This window comes from Typopeltis vanoorti, chromosome 9, assembly GCF_054136105.1.
Source record: "Typopeltis vanoorti isolate ZY-2024b chromosome 9, IOZ_Tvanoo_1.0, whole genome shotgun sequence".
Classification (NCBI taxonomy): domain Eukaryota; kingdom Metazoa; phylum Arthropoda; class Arachnida; order Uropygi; family Thelyphonidae; genus Typopeltis; species Typopeltis vanoorti.
In genome coordinates this window covers 137,731,884-137,751,356 of record NC_143557.1, presented here as the reverse complement: position 1 = coordinate 137,751,356, position 19,473 = coordinate 137,731,884, and the positions used below count along the sequence as shown (strand labels likewise).

The window sequence follows — 19,473 nt, the reverse complement described above, 5'->3', positions numbered from 1 at the left end:
TAGTGCGACATCTGCTGCTGCTTAGGGGAGGGGTTAGAAAATTTGATATACGTGGCTGGAGCGTTGTTTCTGAGAGAGACAGAAATTTTTGGCAGACTGCCAGGAAATTTCTGCAGACCGGTGCTGGTTTATGGACCACAGGTTGAAGAACAAGGTTTTAGATGACATTTTAAGAGTTTGAGATCAGATCTGACAAATCATATTAACATCCCTCCACTTTGAAAGAATGCCGTTGATATCACGATTATTGTATTAAGACTATTGTCATCTGGTTTAGCCCATCATAACAGTCTACAGTAATATGTATATCTGCCATAAGCAGTTTTAGATTCAATTTTGATAATGAATACCATCATGAATGTTTTCAGTTTTCACATTTTCAATATGTATGCTTTTTTAAATCACTGATCATTTCCCTAATTGTTTGTGGATCTTTAAGTGTAGTGTCCACTTTTCATTGTACAACATGTTTTATTAGTGATCCTTATGGAGGAGAGAAAAATGCATTGAAGAGGTTGTGCTTAAATAATTCCTTGGTTCTTTTCTGTGATTTTAATGATGTACTCTTATCTCATAAGGCATTCACTTTTATTCCATTTGAATGTGTTGGTGAAGGTTGGACTAAAAGTTTTGATTTCAGTATGTCGTCTCGCAATTTGTTTAAAGAGAAAAAGTTTAACTGTTATGACTTAAACCTATTCACAAAAACTCTTGTCAATTTAATTTTTGTTACAGATGAAGTTATCTTGAACTCTGCTTAATTGAAACTTGAGAGGGTGGGAGAGGAAGTTTGATTTGGATATGCAGCTGAAGCAATTAATGCTCTGAGGCAGATGTGAATAAACTTCAATTAGGATTTATTGTAGAAAGTAGATCAAAAGTCTCATACTATAGTTCAAAAGTTTTTTTATGGATTATTAAAAACAGTTAATAAATATTTTCTTCCTGTCTTTTAGTAATGATGGAAGTGTTGTGATATCATCTCCTGCACCTGATACCATTACATCATGGATTATTAGTGCCTTTGCTATGGATAGCATGACAGGTCTTGGAATTGCTTCGCAAACTGCCAAGGTAAATTAAAAAAAAAGAGAAAAAGTGTGTGAATTGAATTCCATATACATTAATATATTAACAAGAAGCTTAACCATTAACATATAAATCAACCTTGGTTTCTTCACAGAGGTGAAATTATCAAATTCATAGGCTGTGCAGCTATAAATTCTACAGTGCCTTTATCATTGCTTTTAGGGAAGTTCTATTAAAAAAAATAAAAAGTACATCCAACATATGACACAAAATGTGAGAAGGTTAATTTGAGTTTGAAATGGAGGCCAGACTCATCTCTAGTTTAGGTAGTTCATGTATCACATAGCTTAAGTCATGATTTATCATCACATTTTATAGTTCATTGTTTTTTGCTTTTTATCATAAATATGCGCCATTAGAAATCTAAATTATCCTACCTCCTGTAATATGCATCGTTTGTTAGTCTTAGTCATAGTGTCTTAGATATTTCTTAGCATGATTGTGTCTGAGTAATGTTTACGTAGATTGCAATAAAAGTTGCAGCTATAAGAATGTGTTATACACATTCTTATAGCTGCCAGTTAGTGTATATAAGAATGTATATAACACATTCTTATATACACTAACTGGTAGCTATGATTTACAAAAATAGTTTATAGGTAATGTGCATCAACCTGATATCTACTGTACCATTTTAGCATCTCTTACTATTTTTATTCTATCGTTTTGAATCAAAAGTAACATTGAAGATGATCTGTAAGTTTGAGATCAAAATATTTGGTTATAGTACCACAGGAATTTATTGTGTACTTTATGATACTTTAGGGATAAACTGGCCATCCTGCCTACTTGTTTGTGAATTGTTTCTTTTGAATGCTCAAGCTACTTCATTTTGCTGAATGTGATATCAGATAAGCATTCATTGTAAAAATTATGTCAATAACTACCTGATGGGAAGATAAAAAAAAAAACCTTATCATATCAATGCTAAAGTCCTGTTATTATCTGTTTGGTTACAAAAATAAATTAAGCTAGAGAATATGTAGCATTGATGTAGTAAGGGTTTTTTTCATCCAGAGATCAGGCCAGTAGTTTTAATGGTTGACCAAATCAATGTAACTTTAGTATACCATGTACATCGTAGTGCAGCTTGTTTCTTTGTATATATGTATATACTCCAGATGATGACCTTAATCTGAAGGTTGAAACATTGAGTGATTTTGGTTTATATTGAACTGAAGTTTTTCCTCTAACACAATTGTTTCAATGATTTTTACAATGAATTCTGATCTCCATGTAATCATGAAGGAAAGGAATCAGATAAGCATTGTTTAGCAGTATCTCATGTTTCTTTTCTTACTGCTAGTATTTCTTTAATTTCTTCAAGTAGTTTCTTTCCTGTTGATGCTCTTAACATTAACAGTGCCTTTCTTTGGTTTTGCTGATGTTGATTTCAGTATCTGACCTTTCACTGTTTTTTCTGATTCCTTGGCAAAAACAGCAGAAGGGGATTCTACATTGTTTTATCATTATTTTCAGTTTAAGCCAATACAGAATACATATCTAAATCCAGATGGCTAGCCTGTCCAAATTTGTTTAATAACCAGCTGGATACCTACTAACAAGGTACACCGTGAGAGGGTTAGGATTGGACATTGCAGAAACTTCAGTCAATTTTCGGCATTCCTTAAAAATGCTATGTGGTGATCTGCTCCTTATTATCAAGCTTATACTCTTAAGTGACACGACTTACTGCAACACACACACACACACACACACACACACACACACACACACACACACACACACACACACACACACACACACACACACACACAATATATACATTCTTGTAGAATGTCTATGGATACCACATAAGAATTTTGAACAGATATTCTGTTATATGCTTAATGCTCTTCCATATCTATGAAACTTATATGCATATTCTAGTTTTACTTTGGTAATTTTTCACATTTTTTATCTTCCCTTTCGTGTTAGTCTCAATGTCCTCTTCACATCTGAGTCACTTAGCATCTTAGAAATTTAATGTGTCATAATAGGGTAGTGGGGTGCTTAAGGGGTCAAATCTGTATAACTGAGAGGAGACCTCCACATAGCCTTTAAAGGAATGCGGAGAACTGACCAGGGCTTCTGACCTAATGTCCAATCCTCACCTTCTCGTGGTGCACCCTGTTGGTTATCAACTTGGATACTGAACGGACGAGGATGGGCTGGCAATTTGGGATTTAGCCGACCAAATTGTATTCTTATTGGTTAAACCAAAATATAGAATGAAGGTACAACATGACAAAATTTCATGCCGGCTGGGGCGTCGCATGGTTAAACAATGCCCCCTTTGTTTTCGCCAGGGAACCAGGTTGAACAGCGAAAAGTCAGCTACTGGAACAAATCTGAAAACAAACCCCAACTCAACGTCCGAGTTAAAGATCGGTACTATCAACGTAAGAAGCCTGAATGGCAAAGAAATGGAGCTAGCTGAGGAATTAAATAAGTACCGGATCGACATAATAGGGGTGACTGAAACAAAAAAGACCAAAACTGGTGAGATCTTTCTGAGCAATAAATACAAAATGTTATATTCAGGCAATGACAATCAAGGAAAAGGAGTAGCCATAGTATTCAGCACAAAATACGAGGCTAATCTTGAATGACAATCAGTCTCAAGTAGAGTAATGCGGGCAAATATGAGAATGGGGAACTGGACAATGAGACTTATTTGTGCCTATGGTCCCACAGAAGGTTCTACTAAGGTAGAAGTGGAGGAATTTTTTGAGGCTTTAGAAAAAGCAACTAACACAATGAAAAATGAAAAGTTGGTCCTTGTTGGGGATCTAAATAGCAGAGTAGGAAATGATTGTCAGATATACAAAAATATTTTGAGAAAATTTGGAGAAAAGAGCAAAGCTAATAATAATGGCAAATGTCTGTTGGATTTCTGCTCAGGACATGGACTGGTTATTACTAACACCATGTTCCAACATAAAAATGTGCACAAATTCACATGGAGAGAAGAGGCTAGGAATAAGAAAAGTCTCATTGACTATGTTATTGTTGATAGTGATGTTTTCTCCCTGGTGCTGGACACCAGAGTGTACAGAGGATTTGAAATTGGAAGTGATCACTATTTAGACTTGAGCAGGATAAAATTGAATTTCATATTGAAAAGAATAACATGTAAGAAAGTTTTAAAGCCAATAAAAATCGAGCAGCTCTCAGATGTGAGCTGTAGACTAAAATACACAAAGATTATTGAAGAAAAAACGAAAGAGTTTCAGAAGGAATCAAAAAAAAAAAAAAAAAAAACCTTGGATATTCAGTGGCAAACTCTGAAGAAAACATTGATTCTGTCAGAGAGGCATGTGGTGAGGTTGTCTGTAAGGATAAAAAATTCAGAACTCCCTGGTGGACACAGGAAGTTAAAGAGGCAGTGAAGGAAAAGAAGAAAGCATATCAAAAGTTCCTGTCAAATAAGTCAGCTTGTGCTCTTAGAGAATATAGAGACAAATGCAAAAATGCTAGAGTGTGTAAAACTAGCTAAACAGAAGTATGGGAGGACTGGCAAGAATATAGAAAATAAATATCAAGAAGGTGACAAAATATTCTGGAGGTTGTTGAAGAAGCTTAAGAATGGAGGAAAGAGTGCTATAAAAGGAATTAGAGATGATAAAGGTGACATGAAAATGGGAGAAAGAGATATCATTGAAGTATGGAGTAATTACTTTGAAAAACTGCTAAATAAAAGAAGCAGTGATGACAGCATAGTGGTAAAAAAACACTGACCAGGCATGCAGTCAGGAATGCATATCCATACTTGAAGTAGAAAAAGCCATCAAATGCTTGAAATGTGGAAAGGCAGCATTAGTAGATAATATTCGACCAGAAATGCTGAAGTATGGTGGTATAAGAGTCTTACTGTGGCTGCACTGCATAGTTCAGAAAGCCTGGACAAAGGGACGAATTCCCGATGATTGGAGTAGAGCTCTCATAGTACCCATATATAAAAAGGGAAATAAAACTGAATGTGAGAATTACAGAGGTATTTCCCTACTGAGTGTTCCTGGCAAAATCTATGCAAGTATACTTGAGAAACGGTTGAGAAGAATTTTGGAAGAAAAGCTTGGTGAAGAACAAGCTGGATTCAGGCCAAATAGAGGCTGTCAGGATCAGATCTTCACTTTACGAAAAATAGTCGAGAAAGCATGGGAATATAACAAAGATCTGTATTTAAGTTTTGTCGATCTGGAAAAGGCATATGACAAAGTGCCAAGAGAGAAGCTATTCAATACGCTGCAGTTATATGGTGTCAATGGGGCATTATATCAAGCAATACTTAGTCTTTATTTGAGTTGTAAGTCAGCAGTTAGAATTGAAGGAAGTACAGGAAGATGGTTTAATGTTAAATCTGGTGTGAGACAAGGATGTACATTATCCCCTCTGTTATTCATTATCTATATGGATCACATTATGAAGGAAAGTGGTATTAAACATGATATCAAAATTGGAGATGTTAATGTCAGCTCTTTGTTTCATGCAGATGATGTTATACTTCTAAATAAATCTGCTACAAGTCTGCAAGATTCTCTGACTAAATTGAATAGCTGTTGTAATAGATATGGTATGAAGGTCAGCAATAAAAAAGACAAAGACAATGAAAATAGACAGAATCATTGAAAATGTCAACTGTGTTGTGAATGGAGAACCTGTGGAACAAGTAAAACATTTCAGCTATTTAGGCACGATTTTTAGTGAAGATGGTAAATTAAATATAGAAATAGACAATAGAATCAGCAAAGCTGGTATGGTGGGAAGTCAATTGAATAAATTCATATGGAATAAGAGAGAAATTAGTCGAAACACTAAATTAGCTGTATACAAGACAGTGTTCAAACCAATTTTAACTTATGGATCTGAGAGCTGGGTCAGATGTAAAACACTTGACCAAAGACTAGAGACTACAGATATGAGAGTCCTGAGAAAGATTATAGGCGTGAACAGATGGCATCAATGGCAGTATCGTATTAAAAACGAGGATATTAGGAAAGAACTTGACATTATCAGCATCCAGGAATGCATTAGCAGAGCTAATCTCAGGTTGTATACTCACTTAAACAGAATGGGTGAAGAAAGATTAACAAAACAAGTGTTCTCTGCCAGGTTGGCAGCAAAACGACCCAGAGGAAGACCATGATATAGGTAGATTGATATGGTACAAAGTGCTTTAGACCAGCGCTTCCCAAACTGTGGGCCGTGGCCCCCTTGGGGGCCATAGGTTTTGTTGAGGGGGCAGTGAAATAATGAAAAATTTAAAATGTGTTAAGACTAAATTAATTATTTTTATTTTAAAAGAAACGTATTTAACTTTTATTATTTATTTCTTTTTTGTTATTTTTTATATTTTAATGGAAAAATTCACACATTGGTGTTGGTTCAGAAACTTTGCCTCCTGCGTATTTTGGCACTTAATGAATATTAGTAAATATTGCTTATTCATATGTTTCATTTCAAAGCAGTGGTTAATTGTATTTACTTCGAATGCTCTCCAAGGAAGCTCGAAATCTTCCTGTCCCTTTCATCATGCATTCGTAATCGGGGACTGTTGATATCGACTTTATATACATATCAAAACTCGTTTTATATTATCACTGTCATCCGAGCTAGTTTTCTGTTACCAATAAAAGTTTCGCATATACTTCACACATGAAAAAAAGCTTAAACAAGTTCATGTGGGGAGATAGTAACTCGCTTGCAGTAAACCACACGCCCTCCCTAACAGCCACTATACTGAAGAAGCAATAAAAATAAGTACTTTTATTATGCCAGTGAATAAGGTATGAGGAGTCTGTGTAATATATTTCTCAACAAATAGTGCAATTAGAGACAACTGGGATAAAAACACACTAATTAATGAATCACATGTCCCCTCATACAGAAACTATGCTGTATAGACTGAAATAAAACCATATGTTGCATGGGCAAACACACTATCTAACTAAAAACTATTGTTATTAATTAGATGTGTGAGAGTTAGATTTCCCAAGGCAGCAATAAAATTCAACCAAACGTGTTAAAATTCGTAAAAGTGTTAAAACTAAGTTATATATAATGAATGTTATGGCAGTTTCACATGTGGAATTCGGTTGAAGAGAGTTAGCATTTCAACTCAATTGTCAGCTATGCTTTTATATTTCAGTTGCGTGATCTATTATTAATACCGCACCAATTTAATAACCTGCCTTTGCTGTCTGTTTCGTGTGAGGCTTAATTACCGTAAAGGGAGAAAAGTCACAAAAGAGAAAAATGTTCCTGGATTCCCTTATTCAGGTAATATTCACTAATTTCATGTTATCAGTCTGTGGTGTGCCAGTATCGGTAAGTGGTGATATTATTTGATCTATTCTACGTTAAAAAATTTAATCCTGAAATGGATAAGTGGCTGATAAAAAAATAAAATAAAAAAAAAATCCTGCGAACAATCAGAAGAAGCAGAAACAGACTCAAAAAAAGAGTACAGTATTTCATATTTTACCAGAACAGCCCGCATTGTCTTCAGAACCAAACGGTAAGTGGCAAAAAATGTAATATATGCATTTGATTTTTGCAATACGCGCTGTGTATGTTTTGTATCGAATATAAATGCAATAAATATTATAATAATATATCTCTCTATTACGATTTTTTTTCGAGGGGGCGTGAAATACTTTAATTCTTGCAAAGGGGCCCTGACATCCAGAAGTTTGGGAAGCACTGCTTTAGACGATAGAAATATAAGATCTGATAATGTTGGAGTGTTGACAAGTAACAGACTGATTTGGAGGAAAATTGTAGATAGGAAATTAATAATGATGTAATTTTTTCATGTAGTACTATCATATCATGTACACTCCTTGAGGGTACATGGCAGGAATTTGATGATGATAATAGAGTAGTTAATTTTGTCGGCATATCCTGCAACATTTGTGAATTTCATATATTTTCTGATAATATTGTCTTGCAGGATGAGAAATCAATTTCTGGGATGGAAAAAGCCCTGTTACCTCAGTAAGTAACTGACTAACTCACCTTTCAATTTCCTCATAAAGGTTCTTGGTATCCTAAATAGGATCCACTCTTTGAATGCTCTTTCTATTTAAAGGTCATTGTTGATACCATATGAGATTTAGAAACTCCAACAAATTATCTTAAAGTAAAATAATTGATCCTGATGGCCTGAACATGTCACACTCATCACCAAGTTTCTCTTTCACAATTTTCTTATTTATGCCTGTATAAATTTTACCTGAATATGCTTGCCATGGAAATTCTCAGCAATTCTTGTTTTCTTTTGCTCTTTGTAAATGAATACAAGATCTTGTATCCATCTAGAAGAATTCAGTCTTTTGACGGAGCTTCTGAATAATGTGGTGGTATTTGCTGTGAAACTCCATATTTGGAAGAATAGAAATTTGAAATCAAAAGAAAGATTTTGGTATTAAGATAAATAAAGATAAACAAACCTGACAAGTTTCGATGTCGCTTGATTACATCTTCAGGGATTAAAGGTAACAAAGTTTAAACACAAATGAGAAATTACTCAAAACAGTCCATTAGATGTTGTTCTGGCAGTCGAACTGTTTATCAAATTAAAAAATCTGAATGCAATCAGTACGTATGTTAATGCATTCAATGTTTGAACAATGCTGGATATTGTCACGTTCTGTTCACGTTCACTCTGAGGTCTGACTTGGGTATATTTTTTATGAATGCTGACCAAACTTGGTGTAGAAGTAGGCCCTGGTTTATGTTGCATTGCATTGGGATTCTAAGCATATTTGCAGCTTCCTTAAATTTCCTTGTGAAACAGATTTTTTTTTAATATAAGTTTTTCGTTTTATGCCAAAGTACATTATGGCCAGTGGAAGTTGTGTGGGATGCTAGGCCTGATTTGTGTTCTCTCCTTTTTTGCAAGTCTTTGATGTTCGTTCATACGAATTTCCCCTGATCTTCCCACCTATCTACGTAACAGATCCCACAGGAACAGTAAATTTTATAGACACCTGGTTTTAGGTGTCTATAAATGCTTAGAATACCAATGCAACAAAAACCAGGGACTAATTCTAAACCAAGTTTGGTCAGCATTCATTAAAAATATACCTAAGTCAGACCTCGGACAGAGTGAACGTGACAACATCCAACATTGTTCAAACATAGCATGCATTAATGTATATATATCAATTCTGCATTCAGATTTTTTAATTTGATGAACAGTTAAACTGCCATAACATGTAATGGATTATTTTGAGTAATTTCTCATTTCTTGTGTTTAAACTTTGTTACCTTTAACCCCTGAAGATGTAAGTCAAACAACATCCGAAACTTGTCGGGTTTGTTTATCTTTATTTACCTTAATAAACATGTGATCGCAATACTGAAATCTTTCTTTTGAACTGCTAAACCACAAAAACATACATCTATAAAAAGAAATTTGAAATGTTTAAAGTGGGCTGTAGCTGTCTTCTGCTTTCAGGTTTCTGATAGTTTTTACTGTGTTTGAATAAAAACTTTTGTTTAATATAACTAAAATCTGCATTTGACGTTTCAACCTTTATGTCAAGGTCATCTTCTGGAGCATACAACTATACACAGAAAACAAGCTAAACTACAATCAACCTGGTTTGTTAAAGATACTGACCCAATCGTTGCAACAATTGTTGGCCTGACCTCTGGTGGGGAAAAAAATTATACATCTATGCTAGAGTCCTATTATTAGTGTTATCTGTTGGTTGTAGAAATACATTGGGCATAACAAGTTTCTATCTATATACATATATTAACATCATGATTATACTTGTACATTCCAGCCAGTTGGTATGGGATGGTTTCTAATACTAGCTGAAGATTGGGTGGAGTCCTGACTTATGCATCATCATCAAATTCCTGCCATGTACCCTCAAGGGGTGTACAGGATACGATAGTACTACATGAAAAAAAAAAAATTATCATTACTAACTTCCTATCTACAATTTTCCTCCAAATCAGTCTCTTACTTGTCAAGACTCCAACATTATCAGATTTTATATTTCTATCATCTAAGGCATTTGTACCGTATCAATCCACCTATATCTTGGTCTTCCTGTGGGTCGTTTTGCTGCCAACCTGGCAGAGAATACTTGTTTTGCTAATCTTTCTTCGCCCATTCTGTTTAAGTGACCATACCACCTGAGATTAGCTCTGCTAATGCATTTCTGGATGCTAACAATGTCAAGTTCTTTCCTAATATCCTTGTTTTTAATATGATATTGCCATTGATGCCATCTGTTCATGCCTATAATCTTTCTCAGGACTCTAATATCTGCTGTCTCTAGTCTTTGGTCAAGTGTTTTACTTCTGACCCAGCTCTCATATCCATAATTAAAACTGGTTTAAACACTGTTGTTGTATACAGCTAATTTAGTGTTCTGACTAATTTCTCTCTTATTCCATATGAATTTATTCAGTTGACTTCCCACCATACCAGCTTTGCTGATTCTGTTGTCTATTTCTATATTTAATTTACCATCTTCACTAAAAACCGTGCCTAAGTAGCTGAAATGTTTTACTTGTTCCACAGGTTCCCCGTATACAACACAGTTGATATTTTCAATGATTCTGCCTATTTTCATTGGCTTTTTCATTTTATTGCTGACCTTCATACCATATCTATTACAAGTATTCAATTTAGTCAGCGATTCTTTTAGACTTGTAGCAGATTTATTTAGAAGTATAACATCATCTGCTTAAAGCAAAGAGCTGACATTAACATCTCCAATTTTGATATCATGTTTAATACCCCTTTCCTTCATAATGTGATCCATATAGATAATGAATAACAGAGGGGATAATGTACATCCTTGTCTCACACCAGATTTAGCATTAAACCATCTTCCTGTACTTCAATTCTAACTGCTGACTTACAACTTAAATAAAGACTAAGTATTGCTTGATATAATGCCCCATTGACACCATATATATGAGGTGCTTAAGGATCAAAGCTGTATAACTGAGAGGAGATCTCCACATAGCTTTTAAAGGAATGCGGAGAACCGACCAGGGCTTCTGACCTAATGTCCAATCCTCACCTTCTTGTGGTGCACCCTGTTGGGTATCTACTTTGATACTGAACGAATGAGGATGGGCTGGCAATTTGCGATTTAGCCGACCAAATTGTATTCTTATTGGTTAAACCAAAATAAAAAATGATGGTACAACATGACAAAATTTCATTCCAGATGGTGCGTCGCCCGGTTAAACAAGGCCTCCGTTGTTTTTACCAGGGAACCAGGGTGAACAGCGAAAAGCCAGCTACTGGAACAAATCTGAAAACAAACCCCCATCTCAACATCACCAGAGTTAAAGATCGGTACTATCAACGTAAGAAGACTGAATGGCAAATAAATTGAGCTAGCTGAGTAATTAGATAAGTACCAGATCGACATAATAGGGGCGACTGAAACAAAAAAGACCAAAACTGGTGAGATCTTTCAGAGCAATAAATACAAAACGTTATATTCAGGCAATGACAAGAAAAAGGAGTAGCCATAGTATTCAACACTAAACACATGACTAATCTTCTTGAATGGTAGGCAGTCTCAAAAAGAGTGATGTGGGCAAATATGAGAATGAGGAACTAGACAATGAGATTATTTGTGCCTATGGTCCCACAGAAGGTTCTACTAAGGTAGAAGTGGAGGAATTTTTTGACACTCTTGAAAAAGCAACTGACACAATGAAAAAGGAAAAGTTGGTCCTTGTTGGGGATCTAAATAGCAGAGTAGGAAATGATTGTGAGACATACAAAAAATATTTTGGGAAAATTTGGAGAAAAGAGCAAAGCTAATAATAATGGCAAATATCTGTTGTATTTCTGCTCAGGACATGGACTGGTTATTACTAACACCATGTTCCAACATAAAAATGTGCACAAATTCACATGGAGAGAAGAGGCTAGGAATAAGAAAAGTCTCATTGACTATGTTATTGTTGATAGTGATGTTTTCTCCCTGGTGCAGGACACCAGAGTGTACAGAGGATTTGAAATTGGAAGTGATCACTATTTAGTCTTGAGCAGGATAAAATTGAATTTCATATTGAAAAGAATAACAGGTAAGAAAGTTTTAATGCGAATAAAAGTTGAGAAGCTCTCGGATGTGGACTGTAGACTAAAATACAGAAAGATTATTGAAAAGAAAATGAAAGAGTTTGAGAACAGGAATCAAACCTTGGAGATTCAGTGGCAAACTCTGAAGAAAACATTGATTCTGCCAGAGAGGCATGTGGTGAGGTTGTGTGCAAGGATAAAAAAATCAGAACTCCCTGGTGGACACAGGAAGTTAAAGAGGCAGTGAAGGAAAAGAAGAAAGCATATCAAAAGTTCCTGTCAAATAAGTCAGCTTGTGCTCTTAGAGAATACAGAGACAAATGCAAGAATGCTAAACACTGTGTAAAACTAGCTAAACAACAGTCATGGGAGGACATCGGCAAGAATATAGAAAATAAATATCAAAAAGCTGGCAAAATATTCTGGAGGTGGTTGAAGAAGCTTAGGAATGAAGGAAAGAGTGCTGTAAAAAGAGTTAGAGATGATAAAGGTGACAAAAAAACAGGAGAAAAAGATATCCTTGAAGTATGGAGTAATTACTTTGAAAAACTGCTAAATGAAACAAGCAGTGATGACAGCACAGTGATAAAAAAAAAAACACTGACCAGGCATGCAGTCAGGAATACATATCCATACTTGAAGTAGAAAAAGCCATCAAAGGCTTGAAATGTTGAAAGGCAGCTGGAGTAGATGATATTCAACCAGAAATGCTGAAGTATGGTGGTATAAAAGTCTTACAGTGACTGCACTGCATAGTTCAGAAAGCCTGGACAGAGGGGCGAATTCCCGATGATTGGAGTAGAGCTCTCTTAGTACCCATATATAAAAAGGGAAATAAAACTAAATGTGAGAATTACAGAGGTATTTCTTACTGAGTGTTCCTGGCAAGATCTATGCAAGTATACTTGGAAAAACAGCTGAGAAGAATTGTGGAAGAAAAGCTTGGTGAAGAACAAGCTGGATTCAGGCCAAATAGAGGCTGTCAGGATCAGATCTTCACTTTACGACAAATAGTCGAGAAAGCATGGGAATATAACAAAGATCTGTATTTAAGTTTTGTCGATTTGGAAAAGGCATATGACAAAGTCCCAAGAGAGAAGCTATTCAATACATTACAGTTATATGGTGTCAATGGGGCATTATATCAAGTAATACTTAGTCTTTATTTGAGTTGTAAGTCAGCAGTTAGAATTGAAGGAAGTACAGGAAGATGGTTTAATGTTAAATCTGGTGTGAGACAAGGATGTACATTATCCCCTCTGTTATTCATTATCTATATGGATCACATTATGAAGGAAAGTGGTATTAAACCTGATATCAAAATTGGAGATGTTAATGTCAGCTCTTTGCTTTATGCGGATGATGTTATACTTCTAAATAAATCCGCTACAAGTCCGCAAGATTCTCTGACTAAATTGAATAGCTGTTGTAATAGATATGGTATGAAGGTCAGCAATAAAAAGACAAAGACAATGAAAATAGGCAGAATCAATGAAAATGTCAACTGTGTTGTGAATAGAGAACCTGTGGAACAAGTAAAACATTTCAGCTACTTAGGCACAATTTTTACTGAAGATGGTAAATTAAATACAGAAATAGACAACAGAATCAGCAAAGCTGGTATGGTGGGAAGTCAAATGAATAAATTCATATGAAACGAGAGAAAGTAGTCGGAACACTAAATTAGCTGTATACAAGACAGTGTTCAAACCAGTTTTAACTTATGGATCAGAGAGCTGGGTCAGAAGTAAAACACTTCATCAAAGACTAGAGACTACAGATATGAGAGTCCTGAGAAAGATTATAGCCGTGAACTGATGGCATCAATGGTAACATCATATTAAAAATGAGGAATTATAAAATGGGAGAGGAAAGATTAGCAAAACAAGTGTTCTCTGCCAGGTTGTCAGGAAAATGACCTAGAGGAAGACCAAGATATAGGTGGATTGATACGGTACAAAGTGCCTTGGATTATAGAAATATAAGATCTGATAATGTTGGAGTCTTGACAAGTAACAGACTGATTTGGAGGAAAATTGTAGATAGGAAGTTAGTAATGATGTAATTTTTTCATGTAGTACTGTCATATCCTGTACACCCCTTGAGGGTACATGGCAGGAATTTGATGATGATGATTGACACCATATAACTGTAGCTTATTGAGTAGCTTCTCTCTTGGTACCTTGTCATATGCCTTTTCCAAATTGACAAAACTTAAATACAGATAATTGTTATATTCCCATGCTTTCTCGACTATTTGTCGTAAAGTGAAGAGCTGATCCTGACAGCCTCTATTTGGCCAGAATCCAGCTTGTTCTTCACCAAGCTTTTCTTCCACAATTCTTCTCGACTGCTTCTCAATTATACTGGCATAAATCTTGCCCGGAAACTCAATAGGGAAATACCGCTGTAATTCTCATATTCAGTTTAATTTCCCTCTTCATATATATGTACTATTAGAGCTCTAATCCGATCACCGGGAATTCGTCCCTCTGTGCTGGCTTTCTGAACTATGCAGTGCAGCTGTTGCACGACTTTTATACAACCATACTTCAGCATTTCTGCTCAAATATCATCTACTCCTGCTGCCTATCCACATTTCAAGCTTTTGATGGCTTTTTCTAATTCAAGTATGGATATGTATTCCTGAGTGCATGCCTGGTCAGTGTTTTTTACCACTGTACTGTCATCATTGTTTCATTTAGCAGTTTTTTGAAGTAATTACTCCCTACTACAAGCATATTTTTTTTCTCCCGTTTTCATGTCACCTTTATCATCTCTAACTCCTTTTACAGCACTCTTTCCTTCATTCTGAAAGCTTCTTCAACCGCCTCCAGAATAATTTGCCATCTAATATTTATTTTCTATATTCTTGCCAAAGTCTTCCTATGACTTTCTTTTAGCTAGTTTTACACAATGTTTAGCATTCTTGCATTTGCCCTCTCTATTCTCTAAGAGCACGAGCTGACCTATTTGCAAGGAACTTTTGATATGATTTCTTCTTTTCCTTCACTGCCTCTTTGACTTTTTGTGTCCACCATGCAGTTCTAATTTTTCTATCCTTGCAGACAATTTCACCACATGCCTCTCTAGCTGAATCAATCAGGACTTTCTTCAAGGCTTGCCACTGAATCTCCTAGGTTTGATTCCTGTTCTCAAACTCTTTCATTTTTTCTTCAATAATTTTTGTGTATTTTAGTCTTCAGTTCACATCTGAGAGCTGCTCAACTTTTATTTGCTTTAAACTTTCTTACATGTTATTCTTTTCAATATGAAATTAAATTTTATCCTGCTCAAGACTAAATAGTGATCACTTCCAATTTCAGATCCTCTGTACACTCTGGTGTCCTGCACCAGGGAGAAAACATCACAATCAACAATAACATAGTCAATGAGACTTTTCTTATTCCTAGTCTCTTCTCTCCATGTGAATTTGTGCACATTTTTATGTTGGAACATGGTGTTAGTAATAACCAGTCCATGTCCTGAGCAGAAATCCAACAGGTATTTGCCATTATTATTAGCTTTGCTCTTTTCTCCAAATTTTCCCAGAACATTTTTGTATGTCTGACAATTACTACTACTCTGCTATTTAGATCTCCAACAAGGATCAACTTTTCCTTTTTCATTGTGTCAGTAGCTTTCTCTAGAGCCTCAAAAAATACCTCTACTTCTACCTTAGTAGAACCTTCTGTGGGACCATAGGCACAAAAAAGTCTCATTGTCCAGTTCCCTATTCTCATATTTGCCCACATTACTCTACTTGAGACTGACTGCCATTCAAGAAGATTAGTCTCGTATTTTGTGTTGAATACTATGGCTACTTCTTCTTTTCCTTGATTGTCATTGCCTGAATAGAACATTTTGTATTTATTGCTCAGAAAGATCTCACTAGTTTTCATCTTTTTTGTTTCAGTCACCCCTATTATGTCGATCTGGTACTTATCTAATTCCTCCGCTAGCTCCATTTCTTTGCCATTCAGGCTTCTTATGTTGATAGTACTGATCTTTAACTCTGATGTTGAGTTGGGGTGTGTTTTCAGATTTGTTCCAGTATATGACTTTTTGCTGTTCGCCCTGGTTCCCTGGCGAAAACAACTCTGACCTTGTTTAACCGGGGGACGCCCCAGCCAGCATAAAATTTTGTCATGTTGTACCATCATTTTTTTATTTTGGTTTAACCAATAAGAATACAATTTGGTCAGCTAAACCCCAAATTGCCAGCCCATACTCTTTCGTTCAGTATCAAAATAGATACCCAACAGGGTGCACCACGAGAAGGTGAGGATTGTACATTAGGTCAGAACTCCTGGTCGGTTCTCTGCATTCCTTTAAAGGCTATGTGGAGGTCTCCTCTCAGATATACAGCTTTGACCATGCTGGATCTTATATATTAGGTAGGCTGAATGTGTGCCATCCAGATCCTTTGAATTTTAATGCCATCTTTGTTGTTGATATTTGGGTGGTTTATCAGGATTTCGGAGTCTTCCTTATTTCCTTTCATACCAGGTTTTTGTGTGGTGTAAAGAGCAGATGCTTTTCCAGTTGATTTGGTGTAGGGTGTTGATCGCCTGGTCTGAGAGGCCTGCTTCACCATATTGGTTATTTAATGTGTCTAATGTGTTCTTTCTTGTGTATAGGGATTGTCCATCCTGTTTCTTCAATGTATCGTAAGTTACAGGTGCAGTGGATGCAATAGACCAGGATGTGCTAATGGGAGGAGAGGATCCTTAAAGGAGTTGAATATGGCTTTAAGTTTAGTGGGTAGTTTAAAGGTGGCATTGAGGTTATAATGTTGTAGGATTCTGTTGATTTTTTCTGATTACCCTTCAATGTATGGGATAGCTATGGTTTTACTGTAGTCTAGATTTATTTTTGTTGTTGTTCTATGGAGTATTTTATTAATACTTAAAATTATTTTTTGTTATAGCCATTATTGATGAATGTGTCGCTGATGATTTTTAGTTCTTGTTTCAGGTCTTGCTGTTAGAGTAAATTGTTGCTCTGTTTTTAAGTGTGTTAATGACTCCATATTTTTGTGATGGGTGGTGGTATGATTTAGCATGTATGTATGTATTAGCCAGTGTGTGTCGGTTTTCGGTTGACCGTGAAGGATAGACTGCCTGAAGGAAGACGTGTGTCTAGGAAGGGGGCGAATTTTGATTTTCGATTTCGATGGTGAATTGTATGCGTGTTGTTTGTTCAGGTGGCTAAGGAATGTGTTTAACATTTGTTGTCCATGCGGCCAGATCGCGAACACGTCATGAACTTATCTAATCCAGACGGTCGGTCTTAGAGTGGTGGAATCAAGAGCCCTTTGCTCAAAAGTTTCCATGTAGAAGTTGGCGATTGGGAGCGATAGTGGCAAGCCCATGGCTGTACCTTCTTTCTGTAGGTAAAATTTGTTTTGCCACACGAAGTAACCGGACTGTAGTACGTGGGCAAAGAGGACCATAATGTCGGGCAGAAATTTGTTCTGTAGTAGGAGAATTGTCATTGATGGGGACATTAGTGAAAAGGGCAGAAACGTTGAAACTGACTAATAAGTCGTCTTTGTCGAGTGTTATGTTTTTAATTTTGTTTATAAAGTGTTTTGTGTTTTTTTTTATCTAGGAGGGGGAATGACCTACCAACTCCTTGAGTGTTAAAAAAAAAAAAAACACTTTATAAACAAAATTAAAAACATAACACTGATGTTATGATATATGATTATGAACATAGATGTTATACTTCTAAATAAATCTGATACAAGTTTGCAAGATTCCCTGATTAAATTGAATAACTGTTGTAATAAATTTTGTTTGAAAATAAGCAAGACAAAGACAATGAAAATAGGCATAAGCATTGAAAATATCAACTGCATTGTGAATGGAGAACACCTATACAACAAGTAAAACATTTCAGCTACTTAGGCACAATTTGTAGTGAAATTGGTAAATTAAATATGGAAATCAACAACCAAATCAAAGCTGGTATGGTAGGAAGTCAACTGAATAAATTTATATGGAATAAGAGAGAAATTAGTCAAAACATTATATTAGCTGTAACAAGACAGTATTCAAGCCAATTTTAACTTATGGATCTGAGAGCAGAGTCAGAAGTCACTTGACCAAAGACTAGACACTGCAGATATGAGAGGCCTGAGAAAGATTAGGGGCATGAACAGATGGCATCAATGGTAATATCATATTAAAAATGAGGATATCAGGAAAGAAGTTGACATTGTCAGCATCCAGTCATGCGTTAACAAAGCTAATCTCAGATGGTATGGTCACTTAAACAGAATGGGACAGGAAAGATTAGCAAAACAAGTTTTCTCTGCTAGTTTGGCAGGATAAAGTCCCAGAGGAAGACCAAGATATAAGTGGATTGATACAGTAAAAAGTGCTTTAGAAGATAGAAATATAAGATCTGATGATGTTAGTCTTGATAGGTAACAGACTTATTTGGAGGAAAATTGTAGTTAGGAAGTTAGTAATGATGTAAATTTTTCATGTAGTACTATCATATCTTGTACACCCCTTGAGGGTATATGTCAGAAATTTGATGTTGGTACAAGTTTTCTAAAGATTAAATTTAGAAATATAGCAGTGGCACCACATGCCTATTTAGGTTGGATGTGCTGTTGTGTGGCTTATGCAACGTACGCTACAAAATTCACGTCAATTTGTCCATATGATTGCATTTAAGAGTGCATAACACATCAGTGCTCATCTTAATTGGGTCATATGCAATTAATTTCAGGATAACTTTGAATACTTTAATTTATCAATTAATGTAGTCAGTTTTCTTGAGGGTTTGCCATTGAATCTCCAAAGTTTGGTTCTTGTTTTCAAACTCTCAGTTTTCTTGAATAGTGTTTGTGTCTTTGAGTCTACAGTTCACATCTGATAGTTTTGAAATTAAAGTTAAATTTCAAATCTTTCTTACACCCCTCTTTTCAATATGATGTTCTATTTTATCCTGCTCAACACTAAATGGTGATCACTTCTTATTTCAAATCCTTTGTATACTTTTGTGTCCTGTACCATTTGGGAAAACATTTGCTATCAACTATAACATGATCAATGAGACTCCCTGCTCTCCATGTGAATTTGTGTACATTTCTATGTTGGAACATCTACTTTTTACAAATAGCTTAGTTATCTTACATTTTTCTGTTATATCATCTTTTAAGTCATTTGCTAATTTACTTGATATGGAACTTTTGATATGATTTCTTTCCAAGCCTCATGCTCTAATTTCGTGCATCCACTATGTAGTTCCCATTTTTGTATCCTTGTAGACAACTTCACTTGCCTTTCTAGCTG

General features: G+C 35.5%; 1 protein-coding gene across 3 annotated transcripts in view; it reads left to right on the top strand.

Moving 5' to 3' along the window:
* The window catches only part of Tep2 (Thioester-containing protein 2), a 320,565-nt gene that overhangs the window by 169,352 nt on the left and 131,740 nt on the right, over positions 1 to 19,473 (top strand). For all 3 annotated transcript variants that reach the window (XM_090397649.1, XM_090397651.1, XM_090397650.1), the window contains exon 19: positions 957 to 1,074. In XM_090397649.1, coding sequence (XP_090253775.1) covers positions 957 to 1,074 — 118 coding nt within the window. The remainder of the gene's footprint in view (positions 1 to 956; positions 1,075 to 19,473) is intronic.